At 28.2% G+C, this 17,050-nt stretch overlaps 3 protein-coding genes across 3 annotated transcripts; 2 read left to right on the forward strand and 1 right to left on the reverse strand.

Moving 5' to 3' along the window:
• Positions 1-949: 949 nt before the first annotated feature.
• On the forward strand, positions 950-5,451 carry LOAG_06638 (hypothetical protein; the record flags this gene model as incomplete). Its single annotated transcript, XM_003142174.1, has 10 exons — positions 950-1,027; positions 1,399-1,494; positions 1,597-1,695; positions 2,007-2,174; positions 2,481-2,576; positions 3,039-3,125; positions 3,378-3,516; positions 4,362-4,477; positions 4,736-4,867; positions 5,242-5,451. The coding sequence occupies 10 exons, from the start codon at positions 950-952 to the stop codon at positions 5,449-5,451; spliced, it is 1,221 nt and encodes a 406-aa protein (XP_003142222.1).
• A 6,257-nt stretch (positions 5,452-11,708) lies between these two features.
• Positions 11,709-15,422, forward strand: LOAG_06639 (hypothetical protein; the record flags this gene model as incomplete). The annotated part of the gene is made up of 8 exons (XM_020447194.1): positions 11,709-11,765; positions 12,043-12,212; positions 12,855-12,975; positions 13,386-13,480; positions 13,839-13,980; positions 14,264-14,419; positions 14,643-14,785; positions 14,980-15,422. 8 exons carry the CDS (start codon positions 11,709-11,711, stop codon positions 15,005-15,007), a joined length of 912 nt encoding a protein of 303 aa, XP_020302550.1. The 3' UTR covers positions 15,008-15,422.
• Positions 15,423-16,694: 1,272 nt separating this feature from the next.
• Positions 16,695-16,877, reverse strand: LOAG_06640 (hypothetical protein; the record flags this gene model as incomplete). Its single annotated transcript, XM_003142176.1, has 1 exon — positions 16,695-16,877. One exon carries the CDS (start codon positions 16,875-16,877, stop codon positions 16,695-16,697), a length of 183 nt encoding a protein of 60 aa, XP_003142224.1.
• Positions 16,878-17,050: the final 173 nt, after the last annotated feature.

Raw genomic sequence — 17,050 nt, forward strand, 5'->3', positions numbered from 1 at the left:
CTTTTTTTGTTTTTGTTCAGTATTTATTTGATAAATTAAAGTACGAGATCATCTGATCATCCGATCTGATCAAATCTGATCTGATCTGATCATGATTATGATGTGGCCGTCTGATCTGATTTTGATCATTTGATCAAATGATATGTACGTTGGTGACATTTTATAAAATTGAATTTTTTGCTTCTGCTGAATCAAAATTCAAAATTAATTAATCATCAATTTTTCAACCTGGCAAAATCTTGTATTAAATCATAAAGGAAAAAAAAATCACAAATGATTGCAGCTTGATAGTTATCAATTGATAGTTATCAATAATTCAGAAGAACAAAAATCAATTCGTTAAAAGGTGATAATTAAATGTACTTTCGTCGATGATAGAAACATAGGATATCAGTGCTGATATTTGCTTCTACTTCCAACTGATAAGATAACGGATGCTCTAGCTGATCGTTGATCTTTTCAGTGTAATATTTTATTTGTCACACAAAAAAGCGGCTTTTAATCGAACGGCTTACAGGTATATTCTTGTTGTATACTTTAAAATAATTCAAATTTTAAGGAAAATCACAAAATTATTCTAGAATAAAGTTTTTCCCATCTCATTAAAGAGTTATTACCATAGAAATTGCATTTTATCAGAAACAAATCTTAGTCTCATCCCTCATTAATGGATTGGATAATTAATATTTTGGTGATGAATTTAATTTATCCTTAAATTGAACATTTACTTTGATTTTATCCTTATTTAGATTTACTGAATATATCGGTTTAGGTAAATTTGACTTAATTACTTATTGGTTGGGAAGAAAAAATAAAGGTAAAAATCTTTTGGAAAGAAAAATAAAGATAAAAATCTTTTGCTTGCTTTTATGAATTTTGAAAAATCATTCTGTATTTTTTTTTTTTTTGCCTCAACAAATAAAAACTGACGCATTTCGGAGCTTACGGAATGATAATACTTCATATATTATCGCTTATTTCAATTGGAATAACAATTGCGACAGATGAATTAATTTTCATCCAAATTGTATGTTTTATTTCAATTCATTTAATTAATTATCGTTGTTAATTAAATTAAAATATTTTATAAAATCAAACATATTGCACTTCTTGGAAATTCATTCTTAAATTGTTTCATCCATCAGGAAAATTGCATAAGACTAAGAATTTAGTTAAAGAGTAAATTCTCAGCCTATAGATATTATACTATCAATTTGTGCAGCAATAATTTGTGAAATCTTAATAACACTAATTATTATATTTGGTATTGATAAGTGATTAGCTTAGTTTACCTCACATATTAGCCTGAGCTAGTTATTAGTTGTATATCCAATATCTATTAGTTTGTATTTTTCTGCCAAATTTTTACTCGTTCAATTCCCTTCTTAGAATTTTCAGGTTTGGCGACATGGTGACCGTGCTCCGACATTTGCATATCCAACCGACATTCATCAGGAAAAAGCATGGCCATACGGTTGGGGTGAACTCACAGAGGTTAAAGAATATATCAAACAATTTTTCTCAAATTTTTTTTCTTTTCTAATCTTAAAATCAGAATATTATTAGGGTTAATTAGTAAATATAATTGAAATTTAGCTTGGAATGAAGCAGCAATTCGTCCTTGGACATCTTATTCGACAACGATACATTGAAAGAGATTATCATTTCTTATCATATAATTATAAACCCAAAGAAGTTTGTTTTATCAAATAAGTTTTGATTAAAACTATTTCCTGGTGTTTTATTCAAAGGTGAATTGATTGAATTAGAATAATTTACAAGTTTTAATAATAAAAATAGAAATTCATAAAGTAATTCAGTAATAAGTGAATATTGTTTTTAAATTAGAAAAGTTAATTACATTTAATTTTATAATCATTAAAAAGTCAAAATTGAAATGCACCGAATTCTTTTCTTTTTTTAATTTTAATTCAGATAAATCATTTCTTATAAATCAATTGATTAACATCTGCCATTTTACTAGCGGAATTATGAAGCCTTTATAGTTGTACATCAGAAGTACCGATGTAAATCGAACATTAATTAGTGCAATGGCTAATTTGGCTGGCATGTATCCTATAGGAGAAGCTGGAAAGGATTACCCAAAATTTAAGCAATGGCCATCTCATTGGACACCAATTCCTATTCATACTGTCGAAAATCAGGAAGATTTTGTAATTATTAAAATTTGAAAAAAATTTTTCAATTTCTATTTTTGCTATTTTAAGATAATTTTAAATCTATCACGCGAGATATGTGATTTCTTTTGTCGTTTTTAAACTGACATAACAATTTCATTTTGAAAAAAAAACAAATTTTCATTTCCTTTGAAAATGGTTCGATTTTAAATTTTGAGACTTTGCGTTAAATTTCTAAATTGCACGATATTGGATGTATAAATTATAAAGGAAAAAGGGATAAATAATTCTTTAATGTGAAATTTATGTAATTTTTAAAAATTTATGAAAATAATTTTTAAGGTAGGGAACGTTTTTAGCCGATGTCCTCGTGCCGATCAATTAACAGCTGTTATTCGTTGCAGTAAGCATTATCGAAATGTAGCTAATGAAAATAAAGTAATTCATTATATATATGTTTTTTTTTACTTTTCCGAAAACAAACTTCAAGAAAAAATTCCTAAAAGTTTGCAAAAAAGCGAAAAAAATATCAAGCAAAGGTTGAATTTCAATTATTGTTAATTCAAATTTAATATTTCTTGTTCTTTTATCCAAACAAATTGACGAACAAAAATTTGCATAAAGCTCTAAAATAGTATTGATCAAAAGTCAAAACTTCGCGATAAAATTATTAAAAAATTGGTGGGAAAAAAAAATGTTGCCTAATTTGGCAATGGCAATTTATTATTATGTCACTCATTTACTAAATTATTTTAATTAATAAATATTACAAACTTTGTGTACATAAATAAGCAAAAGATATAAAAATGAAATGAATTTATACTTATCAAACTTTTTTGTAATACTACAACTCTTTCTTGTTTAATGTTTAATATCGCCTATTATTCATCTTGTTTTTAGGAATTTTTTAATTATGTAAGCGAAAAAAGTGGTATGAATGTGAATTTGGACAATATACATACCATTAATGACATTCATTATATTGAGGTTTAACGTCTTTTTTTTTTTTTTAATTTTGAATTCTTTTCATAAAATGTATTTATTATGTTTGATGATTATTAATATCTGTAAATCACGAAGTATTTGCTATTATTAAATTATAATTTTGTATATCTGTTAAAAGATGATATGCAATTGAACTTAATTAATTTAAAAATATTCAAGGTATGATTGTGAAAGGTGTAATATAAATAAATGGAATGTTGTAAGGATTTTAAAAGTTAATGAATTTTATTGCAGACGTTGCATAATATGTCACAACCATCTTGGATCACCAATGATGTTTCAAATAAACTGCGTAATTTATCGATAATTGCCAATGAATTTTTATATGGTATTTCGGTACCATATCTACCGGAATTGATTAAACTTAGGGGTGGTAAGACGTTGTTGATATTTTTCTAAATTTTCATGAATTCTAAGCCTGAAATCTAGCTATATAGATAAGTTGTAAAATTATTGTTATTATCAACGTTCTTATTTTGGATTTCTTTAATACATTTACGTATGTTCATATTTGAGGTGAAGTCATCTATAATTTGAATATTTGAAGTGAAGTCATCTATAATTTGAATATTTGAAGTGAAGTCATCTATAGTTTGAATATTTGAAGTGAAGTCATCTATAATTTGAATATTTGGGGTGAAGTCATCTATAATTTGAATATTTGAATTAATAATAAGCTACGCTGAAGATTGTCAATAATTTTATTGCATTTTTAGCAATCAAATTTTGTGCAGTTTTCAAGCTCACCATTAAGTTGAATTGAAAAATTTTAATTTAATAATCCTAAAACTTTGAACAAAATATTGATTTAAGTCGCAATAAAAATAAAATCGTTTCCGGACTAAGCCTTATTTTGCATTTTAATACTTCATTACTAGCAGTTCACAATGACATTGTCTGCAGTAACAAATGAAAGGAGTGATCATTACTAAGAAAGTAACTTATTCATAAATTAATTAGAAATATAGCAATGAACAGTTAGTGTAAAGACATGCAGGGTATGAGTGTATGAAATTAAATTATGGTTCTGATAAAAAAAAATATTTAATTGAGCAATGATAAAAATAAAAAAGATATTGATAAAAATGATAAAGAAATAAAGAAAAATATTTAATAAAAATATTTCATTGAACAATTAGTGCCAAACATTATTTATTATTTGCTAACAAAAATCATTTGATGCCTTCTGAAATATTTGCTTATAAGATGCTATTTTAGGTAGTTTATTGAAACTTTTTTTGGAAAATATAAGCCAGAAGAAGGAGTGCTTATCAAATCCGGAAAATTCAAGCTGTTCATGGATTCAACAGCGTAAATATTTTGCTCTTTCAGCTGTACGTATTTTATTTATGTTATATTATGAATAATTTTCCGGAGAATTTCCAAAATAATATCCTGAAATTTTACAGTTAAGAATAGAGAAATTTTCTAAATAGCATGAAATTATTCAGTCAACTTCCAATGCATATTAATAACATAGATGATAGGAAGGAAAAGTTGTCATAACCAAATTGTCACATTCTTAAAATTACTTTACTATCATTCGAATTCTTTTTCATCTATTACCATTCTTTTTAAAATGTATGTAACAGCACGATACAACAATTGCCGCTTTATTAGCTACACTTGCTGATGAAAAAATTCTAAAGAAAGGTTTACCGCAATATACCGCTTCTGTTGCAGTAGAATTGTGGAAAAAATCCGATATAGGATTCGCAGTAAAGGTATCTCTCTCCTAAGTTATTTCTCTTTTATTTAAATTTTTAGAATTATTTTCGCATATTATTTCAACAATTTTATAATTGCTTTTTTTTTTTTTTTTTTTTATTGTTAGCATATTTATACAACAGCTCTATTGCAAAATTACTGATATCGCTTCACTATTAATTCCTACAACAACTTTTTTGTTTCGTACTTTTTGCGCTGCTAAACATATTTTAATTTAGTTAAAATATTGATAAGATTTCTCTATAATTAACTTATTCAGAAGTTTGATTAATTCTAACCCTGTTTTAAGCAAACATGCAAGGAGTTATAGCATGAAATATCAATTTGTCGAAATTATAATCTGAAATTTTAAACTTAACTCTTATTACAGATACTCTTTCATGAAGCATTCCATTATCCGTATCGTGCAATAACACGTTTTACAAAAGGTTGTCCATCGGATAGTGATTTCTGCCCATTGAATGTATTCCTGAAGCGTTCAAAAATTTTCCTACCTGATGACATTAAACAAGAATGTTTACCAAAGAAGGAAATGAATAAATTAATTTCTAAAATATGTAGTAATACTGTAGTTATTTAATTTTAAATGATTTTATATTGTTCAATATCGTTGCATGAAATAAAGGAAATTATTATTATTTCGTCAAACTTCATGCGGGAATTAAACTAATTACAGACTAAATATACGAACTAATTTATTACTTCATATTTCCATCAAGGATTATTACACGGCTTGTTAATCTTTTTTAGCCTTCTATACACTATTTATTTCGATTTACTGTTACCTCATTAATACTCAATAATTTATTATAGTGGAAGAAAATTTGTAAAGGTTAAATTTACCTCAAATTCTCTTTCCTAAAATAAGATTAGCTCCGTCCCGTTTACCAGCTATTTCTCATTTTTTTTTTGGTTGTTTCACAAGTCTTTTAACACAAATATTTTTCGCATTCATTAACATTCTTCTTCATTAGTTCGGCATATAGCAAAAAGAAGATTGAATGCTAAATTCAAATTTGAATTTGATTATGAAAAACCTAAAACACAACTGTTTATTAAGATTTTCAGAATTCAAAATTTTCCGCAGCTTATTTAGCTCGAGTGGGTAATTTTATCCTTTCATCCAGAATTCTATGTTGAGTGTCATTTTTTGAAAATTAAGATTTCCAGAATTCACAAAGACTGTGTTCAAAAATTCATTCATAGTCATCATTATCATATCATTGATGATATGAACATCAAACTTTTCAACTATTAATTTATCATAGGGTGACTATTATTTACCATTTGCTGCTGTGCAAACACAAATTCAAGCACTATAGCAAACAGCAGATGGAATTATAGACACTAAAACTGGCATTAATGTTTGCTCGATAAAATCTGAAATATGTGTAAACCAAAATAACTGAAAAAAACGTTGTTGATCTGCAGTGGAAGTATTTTCCTATCCCAACAAATCTAATGATTTTCGTGTTCCGTTTTAGATGTGGTAAAATTAATATTAAATTAAAAGCTTTATTAGAAATGAAGTTCAGAACACGTGGATCAAAACGATCAAAACGTTTTATTAAACTTCATCCTTAAAAAATTATCATTTATTCCATATAAATTATAAGCAAATGCGATGAATAAGCTTCCTTTGATTTCTTTTTTTTTTCTTACAAATCTTTTGAGGATCAGAATTATGAAAATATGAAATCTATTAAAAAACTCTTTTGGATATCTGATAGTTGAAAGTTATCATGATTATTCCTTCCTATACCATTAGTAATTGAAAATTATCACCATGATTCCCTCTGTTTTTCATTGATAACGTGGTGTAAAAGTAATCATCATATTAACTTCCAATAATTAATCAAGTATAATATTATTATCATAACACCGTGACCACAATATCGCAAGCATAATACTGTTAAGCATAATACCATGACCATAACATCGCAATACCGTAACCTTAATACCACTTTTGCCGTAATTATACTCGCATGAATGCTGTATAATCACAATTTTAATCTGTAACTAATGTTTCGGCTTTATGACTGATAGGAATTTAAAGTTTATAAAATTCGCATACCTTTTTCATTAATTTTCGACCCATTATCAATTTTTCAATTGCATTGATTAATTGATTTGTAAATTTTTCTTTGGGTTATTATCCATTTGATCACAATTTTCTACCAATCAATCGAATGCTTCCTGAAAAAGCAAACAAAAAAAACACTTCTTTGCATTCAAATGTATTCAAAGATATTTTAATATATAACATGTAATTTGCTTTAAGATTGGTAACTATTTCCTGAAAATATTGATGGAAAATTTTTGGGAACTTTTAGCAATTAGAATCATCGAGTATTATAATTCAAAATCGTATTATCAAATAGTATAATAATTTGGGTTAATAAAATATATAAAAATGCATGCTTCAAGTTTGATTTTTTTATCATTAGTTTTTAAAAATTTAAATTTTTTATGAGAATTTATGGGAAATTTATGAGAATTAAATTTACGAGAATAATTTATGAGAATTTATTAAATTTATGATTCATGACAATAAATCTTTATGAGAACTGGAAATAATTTTCCGCAATTTACCTTTCTCTATACTGTAAATAGTTTTAGCAACTGTAATATTGCTAGATACTAATGGTATGTTACATTATATTGAATCCATTCCGAAGATCTTCATTAATATTTATTCCTTTTTTTTTCTACCTTACTTTTAAAAGAAATATCACTGTGTTTACCTTTTTCTTTTTCTTTTTTTTACTTACTATTGTTTAACAAAATCTGTCATAAAATTTTCGGAAGAAAGATCAATGTCATCCATTTTACTCTCTCCTCTCTTTCCCCTCTTATATTATCTAGTGTATTTCTTCAAATTTGTTGTTTGATAAACTGGAAAAAATGGGGGACAATGGGGGACAATATGTTTTAAAGAAAATTAGAAAAAGTGATAAGATTTGAAGATGAATGATATAAAAATATTGTTAGTAAGGGAGTAACGGTTGATTTTGCAGATTCAGCAAACAAACAATCAGAACTGTGATTAAAGGAATAAATAAAATTCGAAAAAAGCATTATGGTAAATTGAGAGATGGTATAGATTAAAAGAAATAAGAGAACAGCGCAAAGGATTTGCTCAAATAGCAAAATAATTATGACCGTTTGTTAATAATGCTTTCATTGTAAAATTTAATAAGGAAAGAACTTAGAAGATGTCAGAAGAATTTTAAGTTTTGCAAGCATTTTCGAGATCTTTCAAGCAGCTTCGAAGCATCGTTTAGAGCTAGTGAAATTAAAAAATTGATTCACTTGACTGAAGGTGTACTGTTTGGAAGAAAGCCCAAAATGGATGAATAATATGTCGAAAATGAGCTAAGATTATATTCTATGGAAAATTTCGGAAAATGTTTATTATAGAAAATTCCAGAAAATATTTACTACGGAAAATTCCAGAAGATATCTGCTACGGGAAACACCAGAAAATATTTATTATGAAAAATTCCAGAAAGTATCTATTATAGAAAATCCAAGGAAATATTTACCACAAAAATTCCAGAAAATATTTGTTATAGAAAATTCCGGAAAATATTTATTATGGAAAATTCCAGAAAATGTTTACTATGGATAATTCCGGAAAATATTCATTATGGAGAATTCCAGAAAATATTTGCTCAAGAAATTTTAGAAAATACTTATTGCAGAAAATTCCGGGAAAATATTTATTAAGAAAATTCCAGAAAATATTTACTGTGGAAAATTCTGGAAGACATCCATTATAGAAAATTTTGGAAAACAGTAAATTTTCACAGTAAATATTTTCTGGAATTTCCTATAATAAATATTTTTTTTAGAACTTTCCCTGGTCATTCAAAAAATCAAACTATCAAATTCATTTCGAGTATAAATTTGATTATTAGATTGAAATTGTAAAAGAAAAAAGTTTATGAAATTAGCAGGAATAAGAGAAAATATCAAATTTCACTTGTAAGTTCTAAATGATATCATTGCTATGATTTGAAGAAGAAAGTGGAAAAATATATGAATCAAAAGGTAAAATTAAATTAAAATCGAAACTATTAAATTTTTTTCGAAAAATTCTTTGTACTGATATAAATAAATTTCTAAAGTTTTTTTCTCCTCTTTAAGTAATATTTTACAGTCCTGTTCTGTTTAAATTATTCCTCCAAAAAACTTGCTTTATTATTTAAATTTAAAGAATTATTAAAAATTGCTAAAATGGAATGTTATTCAATGAATAATACTGCACATCATATAATTAAGAGTTTTCTTTTCCCTCAAAATATCAAATATTATGAATTAATTAGTTAGAAGAGGATAATAAAATTTATGCATTTTCAATCGATAGATTGATATTTCCACGAAGTTTTGATTTTGATGAATTTTGAAGTGTTATTTTACTCACTATTATTATGTTTACTTTAAATTTTGCATTTAAAATGTAAATGTATAATTCGAATATTAATTAATCTACCTGAATTATGCAAATTATTGTGGATAGAGTGCTTGAAATCTACTATTTTATACTGTTTAAAAAGAAAAAACGAATAAAAAATAACCATTTTTAATTGTTTATTCTTTTGTTAACTTTACTAATAAGCATGTTCTTTTGTTGAACTCTGTTTTTGTATGCTCTTTTAACCTTACATTTTCTAAATTATATTACTGTATTTTTCATTAATTTAAATTTTAATAAATTGGAAATCAAAATTTTTTAATTTTTTCTTTCTTAATTATTTGTCGACCCACAAAATGGATTCTGCTAAAATACATAATTTGTTTCATTTCATTTCATTTCAATTTCACATTTCATCCACATTTGAATTAATAAATTTAGATTAGAAAAAAAGAAAAAATGATTTCTTTTTATTATCTATCACCCTTATTACATTATTACAATGATTCCTTTTTATGCTATTAATAATAGAAATTTATTACAATAATTCTTTCTTAATGCATTGATAATAAGAAATTATTACAACGATTCTTTCATAAAGCTATTAAGAATGATAAGTTATCATAATGATTATTCCTTCCCATATTACACTATCTCATAAGTTATTCCGAGTGTTTATATGATATTCTTTGATGGTAGATTGCTTTTATAATATCATTGCAATAATCAATCATTAATGTTTGAAAAAGACACATAAATATCATTTCTCTAAACAAATCATTGTCACCGAAAAATTACCCATTTTTTCAAAATGATTCAATCAAAATATCTTGGAATTGATAATACTTCTGAATATTTTAATCACTCATAATCATTCGATAAATGATAAACAAGTATAGTTAATTTGCATTATCACAACGACTTATTATAAGTTTCACCAATATCGAATATCTGAAGTGCATTAAAGTTAATGAAATGTTGACCATTACTGATGGTTACTACTTAACCTATATGTCAACAATATTTAGTATATTAGTTTCAGGGTTAAAAAAACGAATGAATAGACCATATCATATAAGAAAAGAAAAATTATTTCGAAATTATATTGTAATGTGAGTTATGACAATTTGATTTTATTGTGACAGATGACATCGAAGCGAAAAGTAAAACCAATAATGTAAGGGATGAAAATGTTGGAAATATTGGCTTTAATTTTGATCTAATTGTTTCAAAAATGTGAAAGTACAAAAGATTCTCAAACATTTTTGTAAAAGTAATCAATCTCTTAAATAAACATTTTTGAATTTTTATTCAATTTCTTTATAAATCATGCATTTGTTTTTCATTTTTTATTAACAAACATTAGAATTATTCTTCACAATTAAACAATTTTCTTAATCAATTAAGAAATTATTATACATAATTGCTCTAATTAGATCTCATTATCAACAATAATTTAATTCCCTTATCACTAGTATATCTAAGCTTCATTTAATTCATTATAATATTAATAGAATCAAACTGCTTATAATGCTTAAAGATTGTTTAATTAAATGTTAACTATGTCCATATATCCTTATTACTTATAAATATTCGTAAGATGATATAATTATTAGGCGAACATCCTTGTAACAATATGTAATTATCGTATAAGCATATATAAACTTATAACAATATATACTTATTGTATGAACATTTCTGTAACAATATATACTTATTGTATGAGCATTTTTACAACAATATATACTTATTGTATGAGCATTTTTATAACAATATATACTTATTGTATGAACATTTTTATAACAATATATTGTATGAGCATTTTTATAACAATATATACTTATTGTGTGAGCATTCTTACGACGACATGTAATTATTGTATAAGTATTCTTACGACAGTATGTAATTAATGCATTTATCTATGCGTGTGTGTATGTGTGTGTGTGTGTGTGTGGTGGTGTGTGTGAGTGGGTGTATGTGTGTGTGTGTGCGTGTGTGTGTGTATGTGTCTTGAAACAACTGCAGTTCAAACAATTGGCCAGTTCTTTTTTTTTCTGGTTTTATTTCAAGTCCTTTTTTAGTTTTGTCATACGATTCTGCAAATACTGTCTTACACCTTTTTTCCTTTTCTGAAATAATGTACAAATTTCAATTTCCCTCAGTTAAATTGGGTCTTACAGGGAATGATTGTTTGGGGATGAATGTTGCTTGTTTTGGGTTGTCCTATTGTGATGGTGTTCCCAAATAATTGTCGCGTAATTTTGCTCATTGCATTTAAGCGGTGTTCATCGTTGTTTGGTGAACTGTAAATTTTAGTTGAATTTTAAAAGTTTTAAATTAAAAAGAAAAGAGAAATTGTAATTGAGTTATTTCAAATAGGGTTTTGGAACGTTAGGAGCGGTTGTTACGCTACGTAACCGATGAATGGGTTCGCCAATGAGCTCAATTCGTTGTCAGATGACGAGAACGAGGCTAAGGTTCGTGCTTTAATTGGCTTTGGCTCTGTTTTTTAAATTTGTTGAAATCATGTGAATTGTTGTATCTAAAATATTTTAGTAATTAATAGAAAGAATAGCATTATCTTTGGTTATTTTTATTCCTGCAATTCCTATTTTATATAAACCATATCACAGCTAATATTCTATGAGTTCAGTTGTCCAGCATATTAGTTGCAGAACTGAGCAAAAATGAAAAATAACAAGTTATGTATTTCATTTCAAATAAAGTTTTTTATTTAATTATTTAACATTTCAGGAGATTCTTGAAGTTGATATACGTACTGAAATAATTCATGTAAGATTTCCATCCCTTTCGCTACATATTAGCATCGCTGATCTGTTATGCTTAGCCGAAGGTGAACTACTCAATGGTACTATTATTGATTTCTACTTAAATCATATCAGATGCCATTTGATACAAGATTCGTAAGTTTTGTTCATTTCTTCCCGTGATATTTTCGAACACTTATAACTCTAATATATTTAACAAGTCACTGCAATCCTTTCCATTTAATTCGTGCAATGATTTTATAGGCGGAATTACGGTATTCCAATGTATCCATTCCCTTTTTCTTGAGCTAAAAATAGATGGAATCAAGCAGAGACAAACTTGGTTGCAGTCTTTTCAAATTTTGGAGTGAAAAGCGACCCAAAATTTCTTAAATTTTAGTGTTATTCAACTGTGAAATCTAGGCTACTTGGCTTATACTTTTTTTTGAACTGACTTTTTCTTGGAGATCTCATCTGTTGTTGTGAGCGAAATTAAGTGTCATCATTCTTTATCTTGTGATAGTGACAAGCCATATCTACGGTAGCAATTCTAATATCAACTGGATAAAACGAAATGAACTACTGTTGTAACATGTAAAAATATCCATAATTTTCGTGGTGAAATTATCTTTATTATGTTGATGTCTTTGGTAATCTAAGATGATCTTACAGTAAAATTAAGCGTTACTATCATGAACTTCTTTCTGTTGAGTTACCATATTCTTTGCATGCAAAGGATGCAATATACTGATTGATCTAATTGGTTTTTTCCTTTTTTTTTCAAGTACTGTTTTGTAGAAACTTGCGAATGCACATATTTCCATCGTTGTTCTGGGGCAATTTGAAGTCGTGGTTCAGGAGCTTAAACCTTGACGGGGCTGAAGGGTTTACAATGACCGGAATTGGTAGCACTGATGAAGTAAGTTTTGAGAAGTTACCACTTATTTGTAAGGATTTAGTATATTTTTCCATTATATTACTTTCCCCGCTCACTTATATCTGTATTTCATTCTCATTACTCTTCGTAACTTGGTTTCAAAGAAATTATATTCAGTCTAGTACAATTTATCTGTGTCGCACTCTTCAGACTTATTAAGTAGTATTCTTCCCATAAAAGGTTGTGGGTTCAATTTCAGAGGTGCTTTATGAATGTGCCTGTATTTCCAGGCATTCTAAAGGCATTTGAAATATATTTTGCCATTGAAAATATATTTCTAAATCTTTGTCGCTATCGGTGTAGTGAATTCGATTCAGTCTTCAAGCACTTTGTTGGAAATCGTCCAAGCAAATATGTGATAAATGGTTAGTTAAGTTCCATCTTCTTTTTAGGTCTCGAATCCAAGTCGAATTCAATATTGGCTTGAAGATGAAGATATATTTGATGCAGATTTTCTGGTGATCCCTGTTAACGAATACAATCATTGGTTAGAGTCAGAATTTATTGAATATTCAAAGTAAAATTTCCAACTTTTTCGATTTGAAAACAAAAAGATCATCACAATCATTTTCATGACCGTCTTTCTCTGTTAGGTAAAAATAATGTTGATTCTGCTATAGCAGGAAGTGTAATACTTCTTTAGAGGCTTTGTACGCCAGATAATGTGCAAACCTTGTTGTGTCTTGTGGTACTTTCTATTTGTTGCATATCTTCAGAAAGATCTCGCGATGTCCTTCTTATCAGGACTTTAGATTTGGTGATAAACAAGAACTTCATTTCTCTATTCTATCACCTTCTGTATAGATGAATTAATTTTCCATGCCACTGAAATTCATCCATTTCAGGTCTTTAACAATAATCTCTCTGTCATGTTTAACAATGCAGTTATCCATTTCCGAACCTCTTATAATAATTTTTGATTCACAGCAATCCGTTGAACTGCCCTATACAGAAGATATTGTAAATATTCTCAAAACTTTCCTTTTGGTGAGTGCATTTTATTAGTATTCGCTGTGCTTTTTTGCTTCCAAAAAATTTGCACCGTGTTTTCCGGGATATATAAAACTTTTTTTCCTTGATCTTACATTAAGCTTCCTCGCATATGCGTTACTACTTTCTTGTGGTAGGTAGGACTTCTTGGTATTGGAGTTAGTTGAATTTGCTAACATGATTATCAAAAAAAACCTGCTAGATTCACATAGAAGAAAAGTTGGTACTGACTAATTATATTTGGCAGCTGAGTTACTCTAACAGAAATCACTCGCTTCAGCGAGCTTCCGAATTGAGTGCACGGAAGGAAAATCTGCTGACAAAGCAAATCAAAACGGTGATACCGAAGAATTTACCCCAGCAAGAAAATGATGTCGACTGCGGTTTGTACATACTGGAATATGCACAGCGTTTCCTCCTCCAACCTCCCATCAAAGTATGTTTTTTTTGGAATCCGCTCAGGCATTTTAATTATATAAACCGTCCCGTTATTTAATTTGAAAGTAGTGTTAGTCTTTGGAGGTAGGACATCCTTATGGTAGTCCTTGGGCGTCTTTCTCTTCTAATCTTAACTTATTTCGTCATTTTCCTAGATAAATACTCCCAGGAAATAATTTTTCATGTGTTTGTGGCTCAGAAAGAACTATTTTGTTTTTTAGGACCTCACATTATATGGTGATTTTGATTTCACATCACACTATCCGGATTTCACCATAATCTCAAAACGCCGAAGTATCCGCAATGCTTTATCAACACTCTGTGCCGACAGCAGCAGATGGTCACAGTTCTTCGATGTTGAGCAGTAAGCTATTTATAAAATCGCTTATAATTTTATGTATGAGGCCAGGAGTTAAGTCTTATCACAGTAGACATTTAAATTGATTTTTTGGAAATGTAAACATTGATTATGTAATTCTCTATTTCGATTCCAAAGTGATAATGTCGTTTCCTCTTCCATGCATTATTTTTACTAAATTCATTTGTATATTATTTCAGATGTGACACAGTTTTGGACTGGAAGTAATAATTTCAAAACGGGTGGTATTTATTCACTACATTTCTAGCGGACTTTATGTCTTTTAATTCGTTCATATTTTATTTCACCGGTGAAGGACTTTTTTATGCTTAGATTGTGAGTTACAAACGTGAGCTAGATTGTCGTCGGGTATAGTTTACTGCGTTCATTCGACTTCTCTTTTGTCCTTGTTTTTATTTTTGTTTTTTCTGATTTCACGAGAAATCCCGCTATCATTATCCTAGTTTCTCGGCTTATTTAGGTGAAGTTGAATATATAGTGTAAAGATGTAAATGTAATCTTGGAGATAAGCGAGACAGATTGGAGATCACAGGTTTATTATTTGTGTGATTATGTACTTACTACCAAAACGGTTATTTATCGGTACACTGTAAATAGGTAACTTTTTTTTCATTATTTTTCATCAGATGTATTTTTAGTACCAATAATAGTCACAACGATGTTGTGATAATGGAAATAATAATCATAATAATAATAATAAAGCAAAATGGAAATGAATGAGGGACATTGTGTTACTACCTCATACATTCTTCTTCGTGGATTAGGATCCGAGCAGTAAAAAACGGCAACTTTATACCAGAACTTCTGGCGAACCGTGCGAGTAATATTGATGGCAATAGTTTGCTCCCTTATTCTTAATCAGATTTTGGCTTCTTATCGTCTCTTTTTGCTACACTTGTGCTCTGTACTTATTCTTTATTGAGGTCATTAGTTAGGATTTGAGCACAAAGTCCCGAAACAGGCTGCTGTCAGAAAATATCTGGAAGCTTGTACAAGCGATGTATTTAAATATACCTTTGAAGCAGATCACAGTTATCGTTGATACGATGCTACATTTTAGTTCATGAACGATAGACGCAAACGAAATCATAATAAATACTTTGATATATAATACTGAGATGCAATTAGTTCAAAGGACGTTGTAGTTGAATGCAAAAGACGAAAAATATATACAAAGTGCAAAAAAGTGATGGAAAATTCTTGAAGGCAAATGGATTACAAAGATTTTTTTTTAAGTTAAGGTTAAAAGCTATTAGAAACACTTTAGATTTTGATGAATAATGAGATCAGGAGAGCTAAGGATGACTAAGATCTTTTGGTTTTAGAGTTACACATGCCCTTTGGGTGATCATCATCACAGATTCACAAATTTTCCCACTCATTTTTACAGTGAGTGGAGAAACTGTAAAAAAATTTTTTTTCCTCATATAATTATGAATACGACAATGACGTAGATCGTCAAGGACAAGCTGTTACATAAGAAATGACTTCGAGAGAATGAAGCATAATGTCTGAATGATAAAGTATGGTAATGTAATACTTCATGTCTTTGTAATTAAGTGAGAGATACTTCTAAATTCTTTCACGATAACAGGACATAGTAATAGATACAATCGAGGATTAGGAGCGTTTCTCATATACTTTTTTTAATGTTTGACATAGAATGGAATTATTGCTTGTTATAGAAAATAGAGTTTAGTCTTTCATCATCATGCCATCATCATCATGTCATAAGTTATCATTCTAGACAATGAATTAGTCCTGTTCATCTTAATGTACTCTAATTCGCGATTAAACGGGATTCCGAAGGTTTCGGCACTAAGCAGGTTGTTTTCCTTTGGGTGATACTTATATTCGAACAACAGAAATTAAATTTGCCAGAAATATGCTTGATTCATTCAGTTGTAGCAGCTTTCATGAATGTCGTTAAAGCTGATGATTCTGTTAGCTCACTATCTACCAGTGTATCTGTTTCCTCACGCAGCGCTATAACACCAGCAGTTACCAAATTATAAATATTTAAATTTCGACGGAATTGTCGTTTTATCTCATGCTCATTTATTTTCGGAAAAAACATGATCTTGCTATTTTCTTATTAGTTTTTTTACATGTTTATACACCCAAACCAACAAAGGGAATTCGATTATCCCATTCACTGCGGGGTATTCGCAAGTTAGGGTACTTCTACTGGCGAAAGAGAAAAGTTCATGGTGCCATTTTTCAAAATAATTATTAATCATTCTGTGTGAA

The sequence above is a fragment of the Loa loa genome (genome assembly GCF_000183805.2).
Source record: "Loa loa unplaced genomic scaffold supercont3.51, whole genome shotgun sequence".
Lineage (NCBI taxonomy): Eukaryota > Metazoa > Nematoda > Chromadorea > Rhabditida > Onchocercidae > Loa > Loa loa.